Source organism: Psammomys obesus, unplaced genomic scaffold (assembly GCF_907164565.1).
Source record: "Psammomys obesus unplaced genomic scaffold, mPsaObe1.curated_primary_1811, whole genome shotgun sequence".
Taxonomy (NCBI): Eukaryota; Metazoa; Chordata; class Mammalia; order Rodentia; family Muridae; genus Psammomys; species Psammomys obesus.
The window spans coordinates 3,644,777-3,667,419 of NW_026586173.1; the positions used below are offsets into that span (position 1 = coordinate 3,644,777).

General features: G+C 37.2%; 1 protein-coding gene across 3 annotated transcripts in view; it reads right to left on the reverse strand.

Annotated features, from left to right (window-relative positions):
- The window catches only part of Arhgap32 (Rho GTPase activating protein 32), a 158,386-nt gene extending 136,049 nt beyond the window's left edge, over window positions 1–22,337 (reverse strand). Inside the window, exons 1-4 of one of the 3 annotated variants that reach the window (XM_055601440.1) lie at window positions 22,233–22,337; window positions 3,304–3,395; window positions 2,752–2,793; window positions 2,341–2,425 (exon numbers count right to left, since the gene is read on the reverse strand). In XM_055601440.1, coding sequence (XP_055457415.1) covers window positions 2,341–2,425; window positions 2,752–2,793; window positions 3,304–3,395; window positions 22,233–22,337 — 324 coding nt within the window. The remainder of the gene's footprint in view (window positions 1–2,340; window positions 2,426–2,751; window positions 2,794–3,303; window positions 3,396–22,232) is intronic. The other 2 variants (XM_055601443.1, XM_055601441.1) reach the window with 2 other exon arrangements.
- Window positions 22,338–22,643: the final 306 nt, after the last annotated feature.

Sequence of the window (22,643 nt, forward strand, 5' to 3'; positions counted from 1 at the left end):
AACATAGAAAACAAAGCTGGACAAAACTGACAAGAGCAGATTTCTCAAGAGGAATACATCCAAATGGAGTAGGGCCAACACATAATAGGAGGATTCTTGAATTAATTCACGGTGAATGCAGCTGATTTCCCATGAATTACCCCCATTCCAACACTCATCAAACTTCCTGACATATCGACATAGTCCAGAAAAACCTCACTCATGGGCTTGAAGTGTGGAGGGCAACAAAGCAAGTTGGTATTGCACCCTCATCCTTTCTCTTCTAGTTGAGAAATAGCAGAAGCGTAAGAACAGAACCAAGAGGAACAGGAAAGGAAAATTAGTACAGCTGTTCTCAAATGGAGAATGGCTCTGTTCACCAGCAGGAAGTCTACCTGATATTCTCCTTTATGACACAGTCTTTCACATAAGAAATTTGAACCTTCTAATAAGCCTCATATACTATCTCATAAAAGTCAAACCCAGCTGAGTACTATGCCTAATCCACATCTCTTCCATACACACATTGAACAACCTTCAATAAACAAAATATGACAGTTTGACACTATAATATCTACAATACCATACACCTCAGCAATAAAGGAAATGAAACACAAAGAGGTGTACCTGTTTTCTCAAGATCAGGAAGTACCTAACTTCCTAGTAGAAAAGACAACACTAACTAAAGCCTGTAATTTCATTCTATCATGCTTACCAATAACAGCTTTGTTTTTATTTTAAATCAGAGTCCTTAAAGACTTCTGACCCGTTACATAATGCCAACATTTTAAACACTCTTCTCAATTTTGCTACAGATCTCTAAACTACTATTTCTCTTCCTGATGTCTGTGAGATGTCTTCACAATGTTTATTGGACTGTCAAATATGTTGTAAAGACAAAAACAAAAACAAAATCCAACCACACACACCTACAAAGTAAGTTTACCAGGAAATAATTTACCTTTGTTATAAAGCTAGGCAAACAAGTTAAGTCACTCAAATATTTAATAGTCACAAAACAAAAAATATGTTTAGTACTGATTTCTTGAATAGCTCTTCTGTAGCAAAATTATTATTTGTGGTTTGAATGAGAATCGTCTCCATAAGCTCCTATGTTTGAGTGCTTGTTCCAAAGTTGGTAGACCTGTTTGGGAAGATTAAGGGATGTGGCCTTGTTGGAGGAGATGTGGCACTAGGAGTGGGCTCTGAAGTTTCAAAAGCTTATGCCATTCCCTGTGAGCGCTCTCTCTCTCTCTCTCTCTCTCTCTCCTCTCTCTCTCTCTCACACACACACAAAAAAAACCACACACACACTCTCACACACACTGTCTCTCTCTGCCTCCTGGTTACTGTCTCAACATGTAAGTTCTCAGCTACTGCTCCAATGTCATGTCTGCCTATCTGCCTGCTACCATGCTCCCCATCATGACAGTCATGGATTCTAATACCCTCTGGATCTCTGAGCCCCAAATTAAATGATCTCTTTTATATGCTGTCTTGGTCATGGTGTCTCTTCACGGCAATAAAAAGTAAAAAATAAAAAAAGGCATCAATATAACTGAAATACCAAAGACACAAATGTTAACCAAACAAAATACCTTTTGTTTGGTGACTTATCAACTGTCAATTATCTGAAACAGAATATCCTGAACTTTCATAAATCCTGAAGATCAAACCCATCAAACCAACTAGACTATGAGATGCAATGAAGAAAAGTAGGACTGTGACACATATAATCACACCATGAAGACTTCTTTCTGGACAAGGTGGAGCTAGCAGGTGAGAACTTCTCTATGTAGTGTGTAGAAATCAAGATCTTTTTTTTCTATTGACTATTATGAAAAACAAAATGAAGAATAGCTTTTGTTGCCCCCTGGAAAACAGTTATGTTTTTTTTTTTTAATAAACACAACCTGCCCCTATAAAGCTTTCATTTATCACATTTAGCTGCTGATGACATAAAACAGGAGAAAAGTTTTTCATCTGATGCCAAGTGGAAATGTGGAGGCCAGTAATAACAGAAACACTTGAGAACCAAGTAGGAGCACTACAATCTTCCAGATCTCAAAACTCACGATGATTGTTCAATCAAGTCAGTGTTAGCAAGACCACAGATTCCAGAAAACAAAGTTCCTTTATAAACCCTCAGACGTATGGACATGACACATAACGAGGAGGCAAATAATTCTTTAATCTATACACCTTAGTAAGCTGATTAAAAGTATTCGTCAACTTGGCATCAAGCACTTACCAACAGAAAAAGATTTTTACATCAATCAATAAATACCAAAATAACATAAATATAAAAATATGAACTACCATTTATCTCAATTCAAACTGTAAGAAAGATTTCAAATATACCTGTATGCTGCCAAATTCAACGTTCTCATAATGAAAATGTGCACATTCAGCCATCTTTGGGAAGTGTCCTTTTGTGAAGGGTAACCTAAAATACACGAAAGTAAACATGATACAAGATACTTGACTAGTAAAAATTAGTCTAAAGACCATAAATTTCAGAGCTCATGCAGCAAAAATACTTAATAAGCACATGCACATGAGCATGAACATTCACACAGACCTTCTCAGAAACACATGGAAGCAGACGAATACTGCACTGAGTGTATAGATACGCACCCAAAGTAAAACATTGAGCCTTTCATTCTTGCCTCAGGTCAATGCTGATAAGAAAGCCATACTTGGCAAAGTAACTGTGAACTGTCAGCTTCTATAGAGAAGCTGAATTCACAACACACAGCACACCGATTTTACCTGTGAATGTTGTCACAGCCCATCAGTGCGGGAGTGGTGGACCTGGGTACAGAAGGAACATTTTTATCCTCATCTTTCCTAGACTTACACTTGAAGTTTACTTCCTTGTCTAGCCCTCCTTTACCAAGGGAGACACTGAGTTTCCTATTAAAATCACATGGGAAAAAAAATTTCAGGTATTCCATGTAACAATCAAGTCTAGATATCTCTTTCAGACTTCTTAAAGGCAAACCTAGGATTCCATAATTCAACCAATAAAGCTGATTAACTAAGATTATGCATTAGAGGTAAAGAGGCAAACTCTCGATGTTCCTGTTAGACAAACACAACTTAGTAAACAACAATGTATCAGGAGAAAAAAATAAGAGTGTTTTTAGGAAAGTGGGTGCATATAGACCTTTTCAGATCATTGCTGAATTACAATGTAAAGCTTAATAGTTTAAGTTGTTACGTGCATAGAGCGATCTGATCTAAATAAAATATTTCCAAGAAATAAAGAACTGACGTCCATTTGTAGAAATTTGCTTGAAGCCCACTCCTGGCCGCACTTACTTCTTCACATGCTTAACCTTCATACTCGCTGTGCTGCCACACGTCTTAAGAGTAAGATCTCCAGGGATCTCCGGGACATCTGCTCCTCTTGCCTTAAAAAATAAAGAAAAGGAAAGCTATGGTGATTCTGTTAGTGTGGAGGCTTCTTTTATGAAAACAGGTTACAGATAAATTTTTATTAGTTCTTCTCAACCTATACTTATAGGTTTTGATTTAATATATGTTTTGGTTTAAAATATTCTCCTTTAAAAAATATATATTCTCCTTTAAATTGTAAACTTAATTGACTTTTAGCTATTCAAAATAAGCTAATAAAAATATTAAATTTAAATACCCAAATTTACCATATAAGGAAAAACTTACTGTAAAAATAAGAATTTTCATGTTCTTGTCATAAAATTTTATAATCAGCTATTAAAATTCTCAGTAAAAACTAAAATCTCTCCTAGGAGTTATTAAAATGAAATAATCCAGGTTATATTACAATTACCAACAAAAGGTAAAAAGGGTACTATCAGCAAGGGAACAACAGGCATTTCTCATTTCAACATTTGAAGGTGGAATGTGGTACTACCAGCAAACTCCTCAGGCCACCACTTTCCTGAGAGGATTCTGAAACTTAGTAAAACATTCAACTGTCTAATTAAAAAACATCCAAAATCTAGAGGCTCTTAACAGAAATAAAATTTAAGCCCAAGCATCTATAAGCAAAAATACACTTATAGCACAGATCAGAACATTAATGCTTAAGATAAGTTACTACTGAGAACAGAAAAGCAGAACATGCCACCTGGTTCAGCGGTATCAAATAATACTCAAGGTGTGCTGAGAAGAAAATTACAACCTTTCACAGACTTTTAGAATGAAGCAGAATCTTGGCAGCCCTGGCTGGACTTAAGCTCACAATCCTCCCTCCTTGCTAATTTTCTTCTTATGAAAAAAACTAGTTGATATATAGGTTGAATAATCTAAGAATTGATTCTTGGTATATTACCATAAGCAGAACTTTCTTTTCTCAATTTTTTTTCCTTAGCAATGTTAACTATTTTTAAGACCTACCATTTCAAGACAAATTTTCTTAGATGTTCCTTTATCCTTTTAAGGTCTTCAAAACAAGAAACAATATGTACTACATTCTTTCTGTATTTTTTTAAATTGTGTGTGAGATAGTATATGTGTGAGAGTATGTGTGTGTGAGAAAATGGGTGTGAGAAAGTGTATGTTTCTGAAAGACTGTATATGTGAGAGAGTATATGTATGAGAGTTGTGCATGTGTGAGAGTGTATATGTGTGAGAGGTATGTGAGACAGCATATGCCTGAGAGAGTGTATGTGTGAGAGTGTGTGTAAGATGGACTGTATGTGTCTGAGACTGTGTATGTGTGCAAGGAAATACACTGTTTGCTCATCAGCTGTGGTGCTATACTATTTTTACCTCAGGTCTTGGCATTAGTGAAAAATGTGCTTACTTTCACTTTCCCTCCTTTGCTAAATACAGTACTGTTACCTCTTGAATCCACCTTTTGATGTTTCCAGTCATTGTGAAGTATCTTTCTTTGCTACTTTTTTCTCTCCATTATGGATAGAAGATAAAAGCTATGGAATCAATGAATATATTCAGTGAAACAAAAACACAGACTGCAAAGCCAGTGCCTCTAAGCTAACAACAACAAAAAAAAGCACCCTAAACCTTCTAGAAAGATGAGGCAACCATTTGGGCAACTTCAGATAAAAGCTGGATGAGGAAGGGTTTCACTGGCACCAGGCTGTAGGTCAGATGTTGCAGAATCCAACTTACAGGTCATCTGCTTTTGCAGTAACCTTTACTCAGTTGTGGCCATGTCTGCTCAGAGTTGGGTAGCTGCCTAAACACAGTGACTCACGAGCCTAAAACATGCACCAAATGGCCCTGTAAGAAGTTTGCCAACTTGTCTAGTTTCCCCATTTTCATTTTTCATTTGCCAACTTATCTGGTTCCCCATTTTCATTTTTTATATGTTTTTGTTTTGGTATTTAAAGATATTTTAGTGTAGGAATAACTGCTGAATGATGAGGACTGATAAAATTATACCTAGGATTATAGAGTAACTTTTTAAATGAGGGGAAATACTAGGTTTAATAACACAAAAGATTTATAAAATGGTTGAGTGGGTCCAAATGATGATTGGGAAATAGATTTTTACTGTGTTGCTTAGGAATACAGCTGATAGCCAGTGTAGTGGTCTGAGTAAGAATGTCCTACATAGGCTCATACATTTTTTTTAATTTTTTTATTAATTACACTTTATTCATTTTGTATCCCCCCCATAAGCCCCTCACTCCTCCCCTCCCGATCCCACCCACCCTCCCTCCCCTTTCTGCATGCATGCCACTCCCCAAGTCCACTGATAGGGGAGGTTCTCCTCTCCTTTCTGATCTTAGTCTATCAGTTCTCATCAAAATTGGCTGCATTGTCCTCTACAGTGGCCTGGTAAGGCTGCTCTCCCCTCAGGGGGAGGTGATCAAAGAGCAGGCCAATCAGATTATGTCAGAGGCAGTCCCTCTTCCCATTACTATGTAACCCACTTGGACACTGAACTGCCATGGGCTACATCTGTGCAGGAGTTCTAGGTTATCTCCACGAATAATCCTTGGTTGGAGTATGAGTCTCTGGGACGTTCCCTGTGTTCAAATTATCTTGTTCTGTTGCTCTGCTTGTGGAGTTCCCGTCCCCTCCAGCTTTTACTATTTCCCACTTTTTACGTAAAATTCCATTTACTCTGCCCATCAGTTGGCCATCAGGCTCAGCATCTGCTTTGACAGTCTATACTGCAGAGGCTTTCAGAGGCCCTCTGTGGCAGGTTTCAAGGTTGTTTCCTGTTTTCTTCTGGCTTTCAGAGGCCCTCTGTAGCAGGTTCTGACCTCATACATTTTAATGCTTAGTCAACAGGAATAGAACTCTTTGATAGGATTAGGAGGATTAGGAGGTGTGACCTTGATGGAGGAAGTGTATCACTGGAGGCCTAAATTTTACTTAAAAAAAAAAAAATGTTTACTAGGAACCTTCCTTAATTCACTCACAGGTGAACTATCTCAAGAAAGAGTGTCTAGTTCTGGTCAAGCTAAATAGCCTATATTACCTCAAAGACCCTGCCATGTTACTGTCATATACAATCTTCCTGCTTTTCTGCCATTTTCCTCTTCTCTTTGACTCCTGACAGACAGCCATGGCAAATTTAACACCCAGGAAGTCTTTCTTTCAACCCATGGAATGGTCTAGTCAGGTGGCTTCACTGCATTCTTGCTTACATTTTGTACCGAAACCCAGGAAAACTTCTGTTTACTCAGTAACAATCCTTCTGTTTACTTGGCCAAAGTCCTTCTGTTTAGGACAATGTCACTAGCACTGTCATTCGGTGGTGGATGGCGGTGGAGGTTGGGAGGATCTTAAAACCTAACAACTAATATCCATGATTTAGGAAGAACTTTAAAAGGCCAGCTTAAAAAAATATAAAAGAATAAGACGAGACTTCAATGCGGACATCACTAAAGATAAGATCTAACAACCAGTAAGAAAATAACGTAGTCCTAGATGGAAATAACCATCATAGAAACAGGAAGGATCATGTGGGAGTCTATCAACTATGCAAAGGAGTACAAATACAAAAGCACATCCATGTCACAGGACTTCACACATACAAGGAGTAAATAAATACAAAGTTGCCTAAGAGGCGCACACAACACACATACACACACACAGACACACACTTGTCACTTCTCCATATGTAAAGTAGGTTTCCATTAAAGATAAATAAAAATTAAATGGTAAAAAGGCAGAGACTGCAGTATAGTAGAAAATTACAGGCCAGTTGTAAAATAACAAAATAAACTCATTTTATTAATAAACTAGATTGACTATGCTCCAGAAATACAAGAGGATACAGTATTTTTAAAATATCTGCAATATCGTTCAGTCTTAATTAAAGTGAATACAGGACAGACATAATATAAAATTTATGTGATAAAATTCAACACATTTTCATGAAAGGTATGTCTGGCAACAATTAGGGCTGAGGCTTATAAACTGAAGACACTCATCTCTGTCCTTTCAGATCTTACAAAGATAGGTTTGATTTTCTTTTTGCCATTTTCATCTCACATTGGCAAAGGAACAAACTGTCATGTGTATAAAAGGCTCTTCCAAGACTATTTCAAGTAACTAAGGATGAGAGACAATGTAGATTTCTATTAGCAGGGGAGCAGATGAGTGCAGTGATGATACATCCATGCAAGGGAGCAATCGTAACTATAAAGCAATCAGGAAGATTCTGATCTACTGCTGTGAAGTAGTCCTCACCATGCTACCTTAAAAGCAGTGAATATGAACATAGATGTGTGTTTTGCTTAAAAAAAAAAAAAAAAAAAAGTAAGAATAGGCAAAAACTAAATATTTACCAATGGGGAAGACAGAAAAAAAGAATAAAAGACAGATTGTTCCTATTTTGAGATTTTGAGGCCAAATAAATGGATTAAATAACAGTAAAAATAAATTAAAAGGAGAAAAAGCAGCACTCTCTAAAAATAGAGAATGAAATAAAACAAGTGATCCAATTATATGTTAGTGGATAAGCACAGAGAGGGATTACTTCAAGTAGCAATAAAGCAAAACAATATATCCCTACAAGGATATTTCCTAGCAGTAAAACAAATTGTTTTCTCTAAGACTCCCGTTCTCATTTTGAAATTATTAAAGGTAGAAGATGGACCAGTGAGATGGCTCAGCCAGTCAAAGTCCTGACACACACCTAAGTTCAGTCTCCAAAACCCATGTTGGAAGGAGAAAACCAACTCCTGAAAGTTGTCCTCTGACCTCCATATGCATGTCATGGCACACACATGCTGTCCTCACAAACACAAACACATCACACACAAGCACGGACATAAATAAAATTAAATTTTGAAATAAAATAAAAACGGAAGATTAAAGCAAACAAGCAACTACTAATGTCACTAAAAACCTAAGGTCTTCAGTGGAAGATATAGTAATATAAAACTGAGAAATCTAAGTAGAAATTTGTAGTCATTTCTGCTGGGTAAGTGAGAAATGGTGTGTATGTTTCCACACAGCTCTGATTACAAGACTGGCAGGTGCAAAAGGCACAAAGAATCTCCATCACGGCAAGGCATATAACTGAATGTTCCGTGAAGTACCTGTTGATGAGGTTTTGAAATGAAAACTAAGCTGAACTGAGAACTGATTAAATACTGAACATAAAGTGTCAATTACTACATAAGAATGTATAACAAGATGGAGGTAGTTGTCATGGGGCTTTCATTCCTTTCTGAACCCTTTTATGACATATATATATATGTATATATATATAGGCCATGTTCATCAAATGTATAGACAGAAGACAACTGAAAGGAACAGTAACACTAAATCCTAAAGGCAAACAATTTCAATGAGCTGCAAAGACAAACTGAAATGAGTGCCAAGTTCACTGAGAATCAAACTTAAAGTCCAAAATGTTAAAGGTTCTGTTGTGTAAGGATGAGGGTACAGGCATGCTCTGCTTGACAAGAATTCATGAAACCAGAACTGAGGTCAAAAATCTACCAAAGGATGCAGAAATTGTGGTACATCTATACAATGGAGTATTACTCAGCAATGAAAAATAAGGAAATCATGAAATTTGCAGGTAAACGGTGGGACCTGGAAAGGATCATCCTGAGTGAGTTGTCCCAGAAGCAAAAAGACACACACGGTATATACTCACTCATATAAACATACAACATAGGATAAACCCACTAAAAATCTGTACATCTAAACAAACTAAGCAAAAGAGAGGACCCTAACTAAAATGCTCAATCCCCATCCTGAAAGGCAAAGAGGATGGACATCAGAAGAAGAAGAAAACAGGAAACAACCTAGGAACCTGCTACAGAGGGACTCTGAAAGCCAGAAGAAGAAAACAGGAAACAACCTAGGAACCTGCCACAGAGGGCATCTGAAAGCCTCTGCCCTGCAGACTATCAAAACAGATGCTGAGCCTGATGGCCAACTGGTGGGCAGAGTGAATGGAATTTTATGTAAGAAGTGGGAAATAGCAAGAGCTGGAGAGGACAGGAACTCCACAAGGGGAGCAACAGAACAAGAAAATTTGAACACAGGGAATTTCCCAAAGACTCATACTCCAACCAAGGACTATTCATGGAGATAACCTAGAACCCCTTCACAGATGTAGCCCATGGCAGTTTAGTGTCCAAGTGGCTTACATAATGATGGGAAGAGGGACTGCCTCTGACATAAACTGATTGGCCTGCTCTTTGATCACCTCCCCCTGAGGGGGGAGCAGCCTTACCAGGCCACGGTAGAGGACAATGCAGCCATTCCTGATGTGATCTGATAGACTAAGATCAGAAGGAAGGAGAGGAGGACCTCCCCTATCAGTGGACCTGGGGAGGAGCATACATGAAGAAATCGGGAGGAGAGGAGGGAGGGGCTTATGGCGGGATACAAAATGAATAAAGTGTAATTAATAATAATAATTAAAAAAGAAAAAAACTGACAAAAAAAATCTACCAAAGGGATTTCCTCCCTCTAAACAAGCCAGTATAGTCTTTATAAACACACTTCTACACCAGGACAAGCACTTGGTGCTCTACAGTCTGAGCCAGTTACACAATAAGGAACAGCTGATCCATCCTAGTAAAACATAATTTGATTTGGAAAACCTACCAAAATTAAAGACAATGTTTTGACCTGACTACTTTAACTGCTCCCTCACCCCCTAAAATTACTCTAACCATCCTCCCACTGGCGCAGATGACAGAAAAGTCTTTCAAGTAACCAATATTGGTGACTACATATGCAAGACAGTGGCTGGCAATGGTGCCCGGTTAACTGTGACGCCATTCAGCAGTAATGTATGTGCCACATTCCGAAACGAAACATGCCACCTTCTTCTACCGCCACCGCTCCGGCACAACCCCACCTGGCTGCATCAGGAGTCTTCTTCAACTTGCAATGACCTCTCTGCTGGCATGTATCAGAACACTAACGAACACTAACAAATATTACATACTTTAAAATTGTTATTGTTTCAAAATTGTATACATGAATGCAGTGTTTTGTGATCATATCTAATCCCCTTGGTCCCTCCAAACTTTTGAACAAAGACAAAGGAGAAAAATTTAGAACATGAAAGGTGTTTAACTTGTCACAGAACTGAAAGATATATGACCCAGCCACCCCACTACAACAAAGAAACTGAGGCCAAGAAAGAAGCAATTTACTCAGTTTTAGTCACAATATTTTAACTAAATATTGTGGCAAGTAATTTGGCACTCTCCACAACATTTAGTTGGCAATTCTCTGTGTTACGAACAAAAAGAAAAACTTATCATAAAGTTATTCACTAAGGTAAAAAATATAAAATGAATTTAGGATCCAATTAATGAAAAAAATATATTCTATTTTATGGGATATTATATAATCATTAAATGTTTAGTACTGGTTTTAAATTTCTTTTTTATTATCTTTAATTATGTTTAAGTATGTGCATGTTTATGTGGAGGTATGTGCAAGTAAGTATGGTACCCTAGAAGGCCAGAGGCCTTGGATCCCCTTAGACTGGAATTACAGACAATTGTGAGCCACCATATGGTGCTGGGAGGCTAACTCAGGTCCTTTGTAAAAGCAGCAAGTGCTCTGAACTGCTGAGCCATCTTTCCGGCCCCACAGTACTGTTTTTGTGTTAACAACAGCAACATCCTAAATACATAAATTAACCCAAATCAATTGGTTTGATGAATATTGATGGATTTAAAATTTTGCACTATCAGCTGGGCATGGTGGTGCATGCCTGTAGTGCCAGCACTCTGAGAGGCTGAGGCAGGTAGATCTCTGTGAGTTCAAGCTCAGCCTAATGTACAAATCAAGCTAAGGCTACACAGAGAAGTCCTGTCTTGAAAAGACAAAAACAAAACAAACAAAAAATGATGGGCATGGTGGCGTAGGACTGTAATCCCAGCACTCTGGAGAGCAGAGGCTGAAGCTGGTGGATCTGTCTCTTTAAGTTCGAGACCAGCCTGGTCTACAAAGTGAGTCCAGGACAGGCAGGATTATGCTAAGAAAAGAAACCTTGTCTCAAATAAATAAATAAACAAACAAAAAATTTTTAAAAGCAAAATCTATTTTTAGCAACTAATATTATCAAATATGGTAAATACATTATGATATATAAAAGCCAAAGAAAACATGGTAAACATTGCTATAGGTAAAAATCTAAACCAAGGCCTCTGCCTATTTCTCCATTACTTCATTTATCTGGGCACTTCAGTGAAGTGTCTGCAGATGAAATTAAAGGCTCAGATAAGTCAGTCTTAAAACCCCAGATATATCTGGGACAGCAATCCTTGAGTAGATTTTTGTCAAGCTAGGAACAGAAAACAAAGTCAAAAAAGACTGCTGCTGGCTTTGAAGGCTAAATGGGTAACAGGAGAGTAACTCAGGCCACTTACAAAAGCAGATAGGTAGGTTCCTCTCTGACAGTCAGGGAGGAAACATGGACCTCAGGCCTAGAACCACAAGGAACTACCTTCTGCCCACTGCCAGAATGAGGCAGGAAGCCGACTGCTCCATGGCATCTCCAGATTAGAGCTCAGCCTGTTTGGTGCTGCTTTCTGTGTCATGAGACGCAAAGCAGAAAACATTCCACTTGTCCAACTTCCAGAACAAGAAATGATGCCAACTATTTTCAATCCCTAAGCTTGTGTTAAAACTATCTGAAAGTAAGTTAGCAAATCTAGTCACATGTTACCATTTTCCACTCTTCCTCTCTTAAGATTCAGTTTGTTAAGCTTTGTTTCCTGTATTTAGCACTAGGAGGGTACAGCCACTTTTAAACTAATATCATAAATGTTATTTCTTGATAATGATAAAAAATACATTCCTGCCTAAATTATAGATAAAATGGAAAATCTTTTATATCTCTAACTGTTGAAAAATAGTAAACAAAATTATAAGAAGTGTCTCAGTGTGACAAAACTACACCTATATAACCACCCCAAGGGCTGTGCTGGCTAACTCTGTGTCAACCTGAACAAGCTACAGTCATGTGAGAGGAGGTAATCCTAATAGAGAAACTACCTCCCCATAAAACTGGGCTGTAGGCAAAACTGTAGAGTATTTTCCTAATGTCATTGATGAGGAAGGGCCCAGTCCATTGTGGGGGGGTCCTATCTCTGGGCCAGGGGTCCAATGTTCTATAAGGAAGCAGGCTGTAAAAGCCATGTGGAACAAGCCAGTAAGCAGCTCCCTGTGCTTAATGGCCTCTGCATCAGCTCCTGACTCCAGGTTCCTGCCCTGCTTGAGGTCCTGTCCTGACTTCCTTTGATGACAAACTGTTACATAGAACTGTGAGTGAAATAAACCTTCTCCCCAAGTTGCTTTTGGTCATGTTGTTTTATCAGAACAACAGTAACCCTAGGGGCGCATGTCTACTGTGTTCCCGGTATTCAGGAAGCTGAAATAGAAGGAAGGATCATGAGATGGAGAGCAAACTGGGCAATACAGCAAGAACCAACCTATAGTAGTTTGAATGAGCGATAACCCCATACACTCAGGCATTTGACATGTGGTCCCAAATTGGCAAGGCTTTAGGGAGATTATATAACCTTTAGGGGGTGTGGCACTGCTCAAGGAAATAGGTCACTGGGGCAAGGTTTGAGGCTTATAGTCTTGTCCTACTTCCAGGTCACACTCTCAGCTTCTTATATGATTAAATGTGATCATTGAGCTAGCTTCCTGTCCTAGCTGCCTGCTGCCATGCCTTGTCATTACAGACTCCCTTTCTGGAACCACAGAGAAAACCTTTCCTCTGTAGGATGCTTTTGGTAATGCTGTTTTCTCACAGCAACAAAGTAACTAATTCACTGTCCCAAAAAGATTAAAAAAAATTTTTTAAACCCACAAAGTTCTATCTATACCTAGAGACTCAACTAGATAAATGCGACTTTAAAATAAAATTTATGCTATCAAGAAAAGACAAGGAGAAGGGATGGAGAGATGGCCCAGTGGACAAGAGAGCGTTGTCTGCTCTTCCAGAGGTCCTGCGTTCAATTCCCAGCAACCACATAGTGATTTACAACCACCTATACTAGGATCTGATGCCCTCTTCTGGCATGGAGGTGTACATGCAGATAGAGCACTCAAGTAAAATAAATAAATCTTTTTTTTAAAAAAAAAAAAAGACAATAGCAACATATGTAAAATACCTATGAAATGACTTGTTTATAGATGCCTTTGAGGATATCTTTAGTCAAATATTGTCCCATTTCTGACAAAGGAACAAGAGATAATAAGAAAAAATCTAATAATTATTCCAATATCTTAAAAAATAAACATATTAAACCTAGAGTATATTATGGTGACACCATTAAAAATTATGCATCCTTAATGGATGTTACCACAGAAAGATCAATTTAGTACATTTTGAATGTTTTCAGAAGAACTTGTATGCAAAATATACATATTTAACAAAAACAGACAACACAACAGTAATAATTTTCTTCACCTATTCAAGATCCTTCACAATTTTTTTTTTTTTTGATCCTTCACAATTTTATATTCTCCAGGAAAATTATCCCCATACAGTTTGGACAAAAGAAACAGATTTTTCTAAGTCTAAATATCATGAGTTCATGTGAAAGTCTCCAAAAAACAGCCACAAGTACTTAAAAGATATACACACTAAGTGAATGTTGCCTAGAGTTCCCTCCTAAAATTCCTTTTAGCATTACTGAGTGACTCACATCTGATAACCACTAGCTTATCTACTGAGTTTATTAACATGAAAATCTCAACAGGTGTGGTAAACAGAGTGAGTTCCGGGGAGGAAGGGAGGAAAAAAGGAAAAATCTAGAGCTCTGTCAGATAAATAATGATTAACAGGTGTATTTTCTAACGTCTGGACAGCACAGACTGGATTCAGAATATACCAGCTAATAAATTAACTAGAATCATCAACAGAAATCAAAGAAGGCTGCAGGCAGATTTAAGGCCCTGAACAATTTTCAAGCTATACAAATAGCCTTAAGTAAAATAGAGTGCAATTTCAGTGCAATTAGCTATTTCTGACCAACAATAAAAGAATGAGAAGAGCAGAGCAAAGGAGCCATGACAGCTGAAAGTGATGATAAAGCTGGTTAAGGGAGTCGCCTTAACTTTCACTTCTACTAGAAACATCTCAGAGAACCAATTAACAGCAGGGGGAATTATGCAAAAGCAAAATTTAAAACAACTTTAAAAAATTATTAGCAAGTACCATTAGTATAATTATCAAACTCCTCTGCTAAGCAACAGCTATTTAATCAACCTAAATTGGCACTTTTACATATTAGCAAATTTATGCTCTTTTTTAACTGAGAGTCATCTTCTCCATCTCTTTTTACATCACCCCATTTGCCCTAATAGTTGTTTAAAATACTTCTGCTTCTTCAGATATACTTGGTCCCAATAATACATATAATTTTATCGTGCATTTTATAAAATGCTCGAGGAAAATCTAAGAACAGTATACTACTACCTTTACAGGTATTTTTTACTGAAAACTTACTATGCCTGGCATAGAAGACAAAGCAGTAACTAACCATAATTAAAGGAGCTACTCACATAGCTCACACTACAATGGTGAAGAAAATAATCACATAAAATTTCTGTACTTGTAAGTAATACAGAGAAAATTAGGACAGACTAGGAAACAGAGAGGAGTGCATGGTGCTAAGATGGTTACATGCAAACAGAGACTTACTAAAAATGATGAAACAAGCCTTGCAATTCTATGGGAAAAAGCCCTTTCGGGGCGAAGGAACACAAACAGGTACGGGCACACAGAGGCAATATATACATGTAATCTATCACTCATTTTTGGTATTTTTAATACTCAACATAAAATAATATTAAAATTCTACTGTGGTGGCACCAAAATGATGAAGGAGGCCAAGTGTGATGGTGTAGATGGTTTAATCCAAGGTGTGAGCAGGCCTGAGAATTGTCTCAGAGTCAGTGAATGGACAATACGATTAAGTAGGAAAGGACTTTAAGTCATCTCACTCAGAACAACACAAGGTTTTGAAAATTGATGAGAAAATAAAGTGGTGGTTTAACATAAACGATAAAGCTGGAAAAGGGAAGGCTCTTGCAAGGAGTCCCAAAGACATGTGTAGTTCATGATGCTTAAATGCTTTTCGGGGTAAGGGCAGGGACATGGAGGCCAGATGTGCTGTAATGGCAGTGAAGAATGAGGAAGAAACAAACATAACAAAAAGCATCGTGCCATAGATGCCAACATTTATAGTGGAAAGGGAGCACGGCTGAAAGGAATAGCTGAATGTAAACTTGCAGGCATATGAGCTATGTGTCTTTAAGTGATGGAGGGGTAGGAGCTCACTCATGCAGAATTGACAATACAACACACTGACTGTTTTTCTTAGTTTTAAAAACTGTGAAATTCCAGAAAATTAAATTTTGTCTTGTTTTCAGGGATATAGCTGTTAACAGAAGTATTTTTAAGTGAACATTTGTTTTCTTATCAATAATTTTATTTGCTCCAACAAGAACTGACCTGCTTTTAGCCAAGTGCTGACAACATACTAATTTTAATGACTGAAAAGTAAACTTGAGTGAAAAAAAATGTTCCTAACAAAAAGCATTAAAACAGCATGCTCATCAAAATTCACACTGCTGCTTGGCATGCTCCAAGCTGCACTATTAAATCACAGCAGCATTTCAATTCCCAAGTGCACTGAATCATTATGTTTTTAAAATACTAATAGTTACACACTCTTCAAGTATTTCTAATACTGAACAAAAAATGAGTAACAGAATGAACGCAGGAACATCAGTGTGATGCTCAGGGTGGTTTTAGTCCAAAATTGGCACAGAAAAACCCCCACTCCACTGTACACACTTCCACACAAATACACACATAGAGACACAGACACAGACAGATACACATTACACACTTCAGCTGTTTTACGTGTTTAAAAAACCCTAATATGCAATACTAAATAATCTCAATGTTAATTATTTGTAGTAATTTAGAAAAGTTCTATTTCTTTATTAGATTTATTTTTTGTTAAGTTCACTGATTTTGTTTTATCTTATTTTAAGAAGTGGGTTTTACTATGTTCCCTATGCTGGCCCCAAAATCCTAGGCTCAAGCAAACTTCCCAAGTCAGTCTCCCAAATTGCTGAGACTACAGACACTATGTCTAGATTAGATTTTTGATTTGTTAGAAGGGTTACATGTATGTGTGTGTATATGCGCACGTGTGTGCAGGGGCACTTGTACACATGTATAGAAGCCAGATGATAATATCAGTTGTCTGTCTCAGTTGTTCTCTACCTTATCTTCTTTGAAACAAGATGTCTCACTAAACCCAGAGCTCACTGAACCCAGAGCTCTGCTATTTGGCTAGACCGATGTGCCATCAAACCAGTCTTGTAATGCCTCCTAAGAGCTGGGTGTGCAGAACAGAGAAGTCCTGATTAAATGTGTATCGTTGACATGAGTGGGGCCAGGTCAAGGACACCTATGCCTCAGATTCTAGGAATGGAGAGGACTTCCACTGGTCAGAGTATGAAAGTGCAGGAAAGGTTGACCTTCAGCTAAAAGCAGTACAAGAAGTTCCTACTGCAGCTTCCTCTTCCAGGATGACTGACAGTCTATACCCTCCTGAGACTGCTCCCAGGCAGAGAGCCCCTACCAAGAATAACTAACACAGCTCTTCCCAGGTTACCATGCTGTGATACAAAGTGATTAAAAGGGCTAAAGGTGCATCACATGCGAGCACACAGCTCACTAAATCCCATACTCAAGTTCCCTGTATCTTAAGTGCCTCCTTTCCTGTGCTCACAGTCAGGTGCCCAGGACCCAGCAACACAGGCCTCAGCAACTGGGGTTACAAGCAAGCATGACTGCACCTAGATTTTTACATGGGTGCATGGATCCACCTCAGGTCCTCAAGATGATGTACATTACCAGGAGAACCATCTCCACAGCCCTCAGGACTGGATTTTTCAAAATAATGATTTTTGTTAGCAATCTGTGAAGCTAATCACATCAGAAGCAGGCCACTAATTTAGAGTTTTAATATAGTTTTGTTTTTTAAAATATCATTATATAAAATCCTTTAAATGTAACAGTTCATAAATTTCTAGATCTATTCAAATGTTGATAAAAAGCTAACTTTCTCTCTGTACCATACAAATCAACATTTAAACCCATTAATTTCTACATTACCTAATTAAGTGGAACTGTTTTAGAGAAAGTTTTTAAAAGGTTTATCTTCTTAAAAGGTTTATCTAAATAATTTTTTTTCTCAAAGTGGTATTTCATTTGATTAGTTACTGAAAAAAAGCAGTGCAAGGTTCATATTCATTCAGAATTTAAAATTAACATAAATCTCTAGAGAAATGTTAGTAAAATACTTGCTCATATTCCATCCCTGTACTTTGTATTTCTCTTGTTTTAAATTTTTAGATTTATTTATCTTTAAGTGTATGAATGTTTTGCCAGCATGTATGCCTATGCACAGTGCACATGTCTGGTGCCCTTTGAGATCCAAAGAGGGGGTAAGATCTCCTGGAACTGGAGTTACAGATGGTTGTGAGCCACTCTGCGGGTGCTGGAAACTAAATGTCCTCTAGAAGAATAAATAGTAAGTGCTCTTAACCACTAAGCCATCTCTCCAGCCCCCATTCTGTTTTCTTGACATGGGATCTTGTGTAACTCAGGCTGGCCTCTAACTTGCTAATAGCTGAAGACCTTGAACTTCTAATCCTCTTGCCTCAATTTTGGTAATCCTGGAATTATGGTGGGAGTCTCCACACCTAGATTTATGTGGTCCTAGGTATCAAGCTCCAGGCTTGATACATGCTAAGCAAGTATATTACCAACTAAACTACACCCCCTCCAGGCTCCCTGTAAACTTTTATAATTCAGAAATTTAGTATTTATTGAATGTGATTTTTTTTTGACTGTGATGTTTTTAATGGAAAAGTTACATGGCACTTGACCTCAAGGAACTTACACATGAGAAAATTAAGAATACAAAACAAGATTATAATAAGAAACTGATATAAGTGATATAAAAAATATTTTCCACATGTGCTCAGATAAATTAATTCTAAAGACAAAATTCAGTAATTTCTGTGCTTATTGAATGTACTTTAAAACAAAGTGAATGGAGCACTACAAAAAAACTAATATTGTCTTTCTATTCACAAATTCAATGTAGATTTATTGGAAGTTATAAGGAAGAATTATAAAACACAATAATGGGCAAACAAATTACTAAATATCCTTTCAATGAAATGCTGGCGCCTGCAGGAATTACTTTAATTAGTAATAGTATTGATTTTTTTTTTAACTATTGTACACTTGGTAAAGATGGAAGTCAATTTACAGAAAACTGAGAGTAATTCCAATAGTCTTGAGTCAAAAGAGATACAAATCATGTCCATTGGACTAGAACAATTTGCATACACTTGCATGTATTTTAGCGACACAGGTCTATAAATGAATTGTTTTGGATCTCTGCAGCAGTTTAAGTCGACATGATAGTAAACATGCCAACTTGAAATCTGAGATCTAAAATCAACTGAAAAGCAAGCCTCTGGGCAAAACTGTGAGGATTTTCTTGATTAGATTACTAACCAGTTTTGGAGTTCATCTACCCCCTCACGCTGCTGTGGCTTCATTCTTCACTGACATCTGAATTTCCATTTGGACTGAATACCAGTGACTCTCTAGAAACTTGCCAAGCCTTCCAGGCAAAATAAGACTCAGCATCTCCAATAGGAAGACAGCACATTGTACTACCTTGACAGTACTGTGTAAGCCCCTCTATTAAACCCTCTTTTATTATATATTTGTTATAACAGTTGTGTTCCTCTAGAGAACTTTAAGATACTGCTTAAAGGATTCCTTAGTTGAGTTAAATATCTCTTGATATATTCACCTTGTATTTTTGTGAAAGGCTTTTAAAATGAATGTGATCCCCACCCTTCCTCCATTGGACAGATATGTTCATAACTGATTACAGTCACACACTGAGATCAGCAGTACAGAATAGGAATAATACTGCACATTATGAGAATTAACAAAGAACAATTTTATCTCCAGAAGATTTGGGAAAACCTTTTATCTAGGAGGTTTGTCCAGCCTTTTCATATTATAATATGGCATTGTCATCTACAAAGTTCATACTCAAAATCCATACCATGCAATCAAATTACAGAATAAAAAAAAATCACATAATATTCCATAATGGAGACTGGGAAAATGGCTCAGCATATAAAGGCACTTGGTGCCCAACAATGAAAACCTTACAACTTTAATTTGATCCCTGCAACCCATACAAAAGTAGAAGGAAGAAACTGACTTCCACAGTGATATTCTGACTTCCGCATACATCTTTGCACATGTACCATACACATAGTACACAAGCACACACACACAGAAGTAATAATAAATTTTTAAAACTAAGAAAAGTGAATATGAATATCATACAGTAAAGAACAGAATAGTGTCAACTATTTTTAACCAAATTTGATAGCAAAATATTAATGGTAAACTAAAAACAAATCAGTAATACTAAGCTATGCACGCTACATTTTCAACTCACAGGAAGACAACTCTCTGAAAAATAAAAAACAAAACACCCTGTAGAACAGCTACATCATCTAGAATTTCGTCACAAAATTACAAGATTGTAACCTAAGCCTTTCTAAGTAGCTCATCTGTTAGCTAAAAGAGGAAAGCTGAATATTGATGGAGTCAAATCAAATTATGATTGACTGTAGCATCTCAAGAAATTCATCTAGAAAATACACACTGGCTTAATTTCATTTAGGGAAAATAGTTGTTTCAAGAGTTGAGATAATATCAGTAATTGGCTAAGTATAAAAAAAAGCAAACTGTGTTCCGTCCCTCTTGGTTAAGTATAGCCAATATATCTCAGATGCTACTGAGTTTTGAGAAGAGTCTTGGCTCCTAGTAGGGATATGTCTGGGACATCTACAGGACAGAATGCTCACCCAAAGTAAAACTTACTAAGATATATTAAACTGATTTGGGCAGAAATATGTGTGTGTAGCAGAAAAAGACTTGATTGGACATATTTCAACCTCTATTACTGACCACTAAAATGCTTTGGTAACTTACTTTTGTGACTTATTTTTGATATTTCTAAAGGAACGGAACTTAAAATTACAAGGCATAGCATAGTTTATGAAGTCATTTGAAAGGCTAGTATTCTTAGGCCACATATATATACAAGCTATTGTGTCTACTTCTCCCAAGCTATCAAATATTAAGACGGGAGATTTTCTTTCCCATGCAAGTTTGCAATGAACTTAATTTTCAAACTCAAACTCCAGGCCCAGGGCAGTGTCACTCAGACTACAATGCATGTGCAAGGTGAGTTCCCATATACAAACGTCATTTAACTGTGTAAGGAGAGGCTTCCAAATAATTTTCATGGAGAAGTCATTAATATGCAATACAATAAAATACTAAAAGGCAAATACAAATAAAATCTAATAACTATGAATGCAAGTAACAAAAGTTGACCAATTAAGATCACATGTTTGGAGTTTAAGATACAGTTCGCAGTGGTAGAGTGTGTGCACAAAGCCCTAGGTTTTCAATCCACAGTTTTCAAGACCATTATGTTTGTGACCTGATATCAATAGTTGCACACCTAACTGAATGAAGAAACCTTTTACAAACTGAATTTGTGAATTCCCATAGAACACCAAGAGATGAATGTTTATAATACATTTTAATAACAGGAAAATTAACTCTGAACTACAATTAAAAATAGTATTTTAGCTCATAAAAAAAGAATTTCATTATTTTTACTAATAAACCCAAATTACAATTTTTTTTAAATAAATTAAATGAGTAGCTGAAACTTATCTTCTGGAAAACTATACTGATGATTTTGGAATTATTTCTGAACTAAAATGGTTTCCCAGCAACTAAGTAAACTCCATTCTTCAGATTAATCAGTTCAAAGCATGAAGGCATCTTTGACATCTCTAGCTCAAACTCATTAGTAAAATTCATTCATTTTAATCTATAAAAATTAGAACTATACTCTAACCAGTTCTTACTATATCTGCTACTATACTGGTCAGGACATACCATCACTTCTGGTTTACCAGAGCAGCCCCTCATTGTTCTCCTGGCTTAGTGGAGCACTCCCTCACTGGTCTCCTGGATTACTGGAGCACTCCCTCACTGGTCTCCTGGCTTACTGGAGCACTCCCTCACTCATCTCCTGGATTACAGAACACTCCCACATTGGTCTCCAGACTTCCTCTTTTGCCTCTTACTACCTACTAGCAATCTGGACTTTCTTTCAAATGTCAAGCCAGATCCTGTCACTCCTCAGGCAAAAGTCCTTCAGTGGTCTCCAACCCCACTCAGTATACAACGCCATAGCTCTTGTCATTGGATCACAAGAAAGCACATCATCTGGTCTCATTTCTTCCCCCAGCTCACTTAATTTGAGCCACACTATTTGTGTTTTTTCCAGCTTGTTTTTTAATTCTATGACATAGACACTATTTAACTTGTTCTTCCACAGCTTAATGTGTTCCCACATAAACATACTACTTGCTCCTTCACATTCTTCGGTGTCTGTTTATATTTCACCTTCTCACAAAGGCCATGTGTGGCATTCTCATACAACCAGCAATTTTTATTTCTTACTGTATTCTACCTCTCTACCCATAGCATCTAAAACACTATCTGAAAATATCTACTCAATAAACATACAAAGCAACACAAAATACTGTAGTGTTTCCTGTGAGTAATGCTGCTTCAGTCATTTTTACTTATGTAACTACTTACATACATACGTATACAACTGATTTACCATTGCGCTAAGTGTTTCTTCCCAATCGGGCCGCTCTCGGGGGTGAACATTTCTATGTAGCTCTGGAACAAAATCATCCTCTTCAGAATGTATTGAGGACTTCATCTTCCTAGAGAGAAAAACATGAGAGACTTCTGTAAGAATTTCCATATTTATGAAAACTATTTCAATGAACACAAAGAAAAAGGAAAAAAAAAAAACACAGAACAAAATCTATTTTTAATCCAAAGAATTTGAGTGGCTAGCAGTGATTCTTCATTTCTTCACTGGCTTCCCGAGATCTACCTTGATATATCAAACACTTCTTACTCCAGAAAAATAACTATAATAATTATTATACAAGGCCTGATTACATCGATCCAACATAGAGCGAACCTTGAAGATGACCTGTTACAGGAGTCATTATTTCTG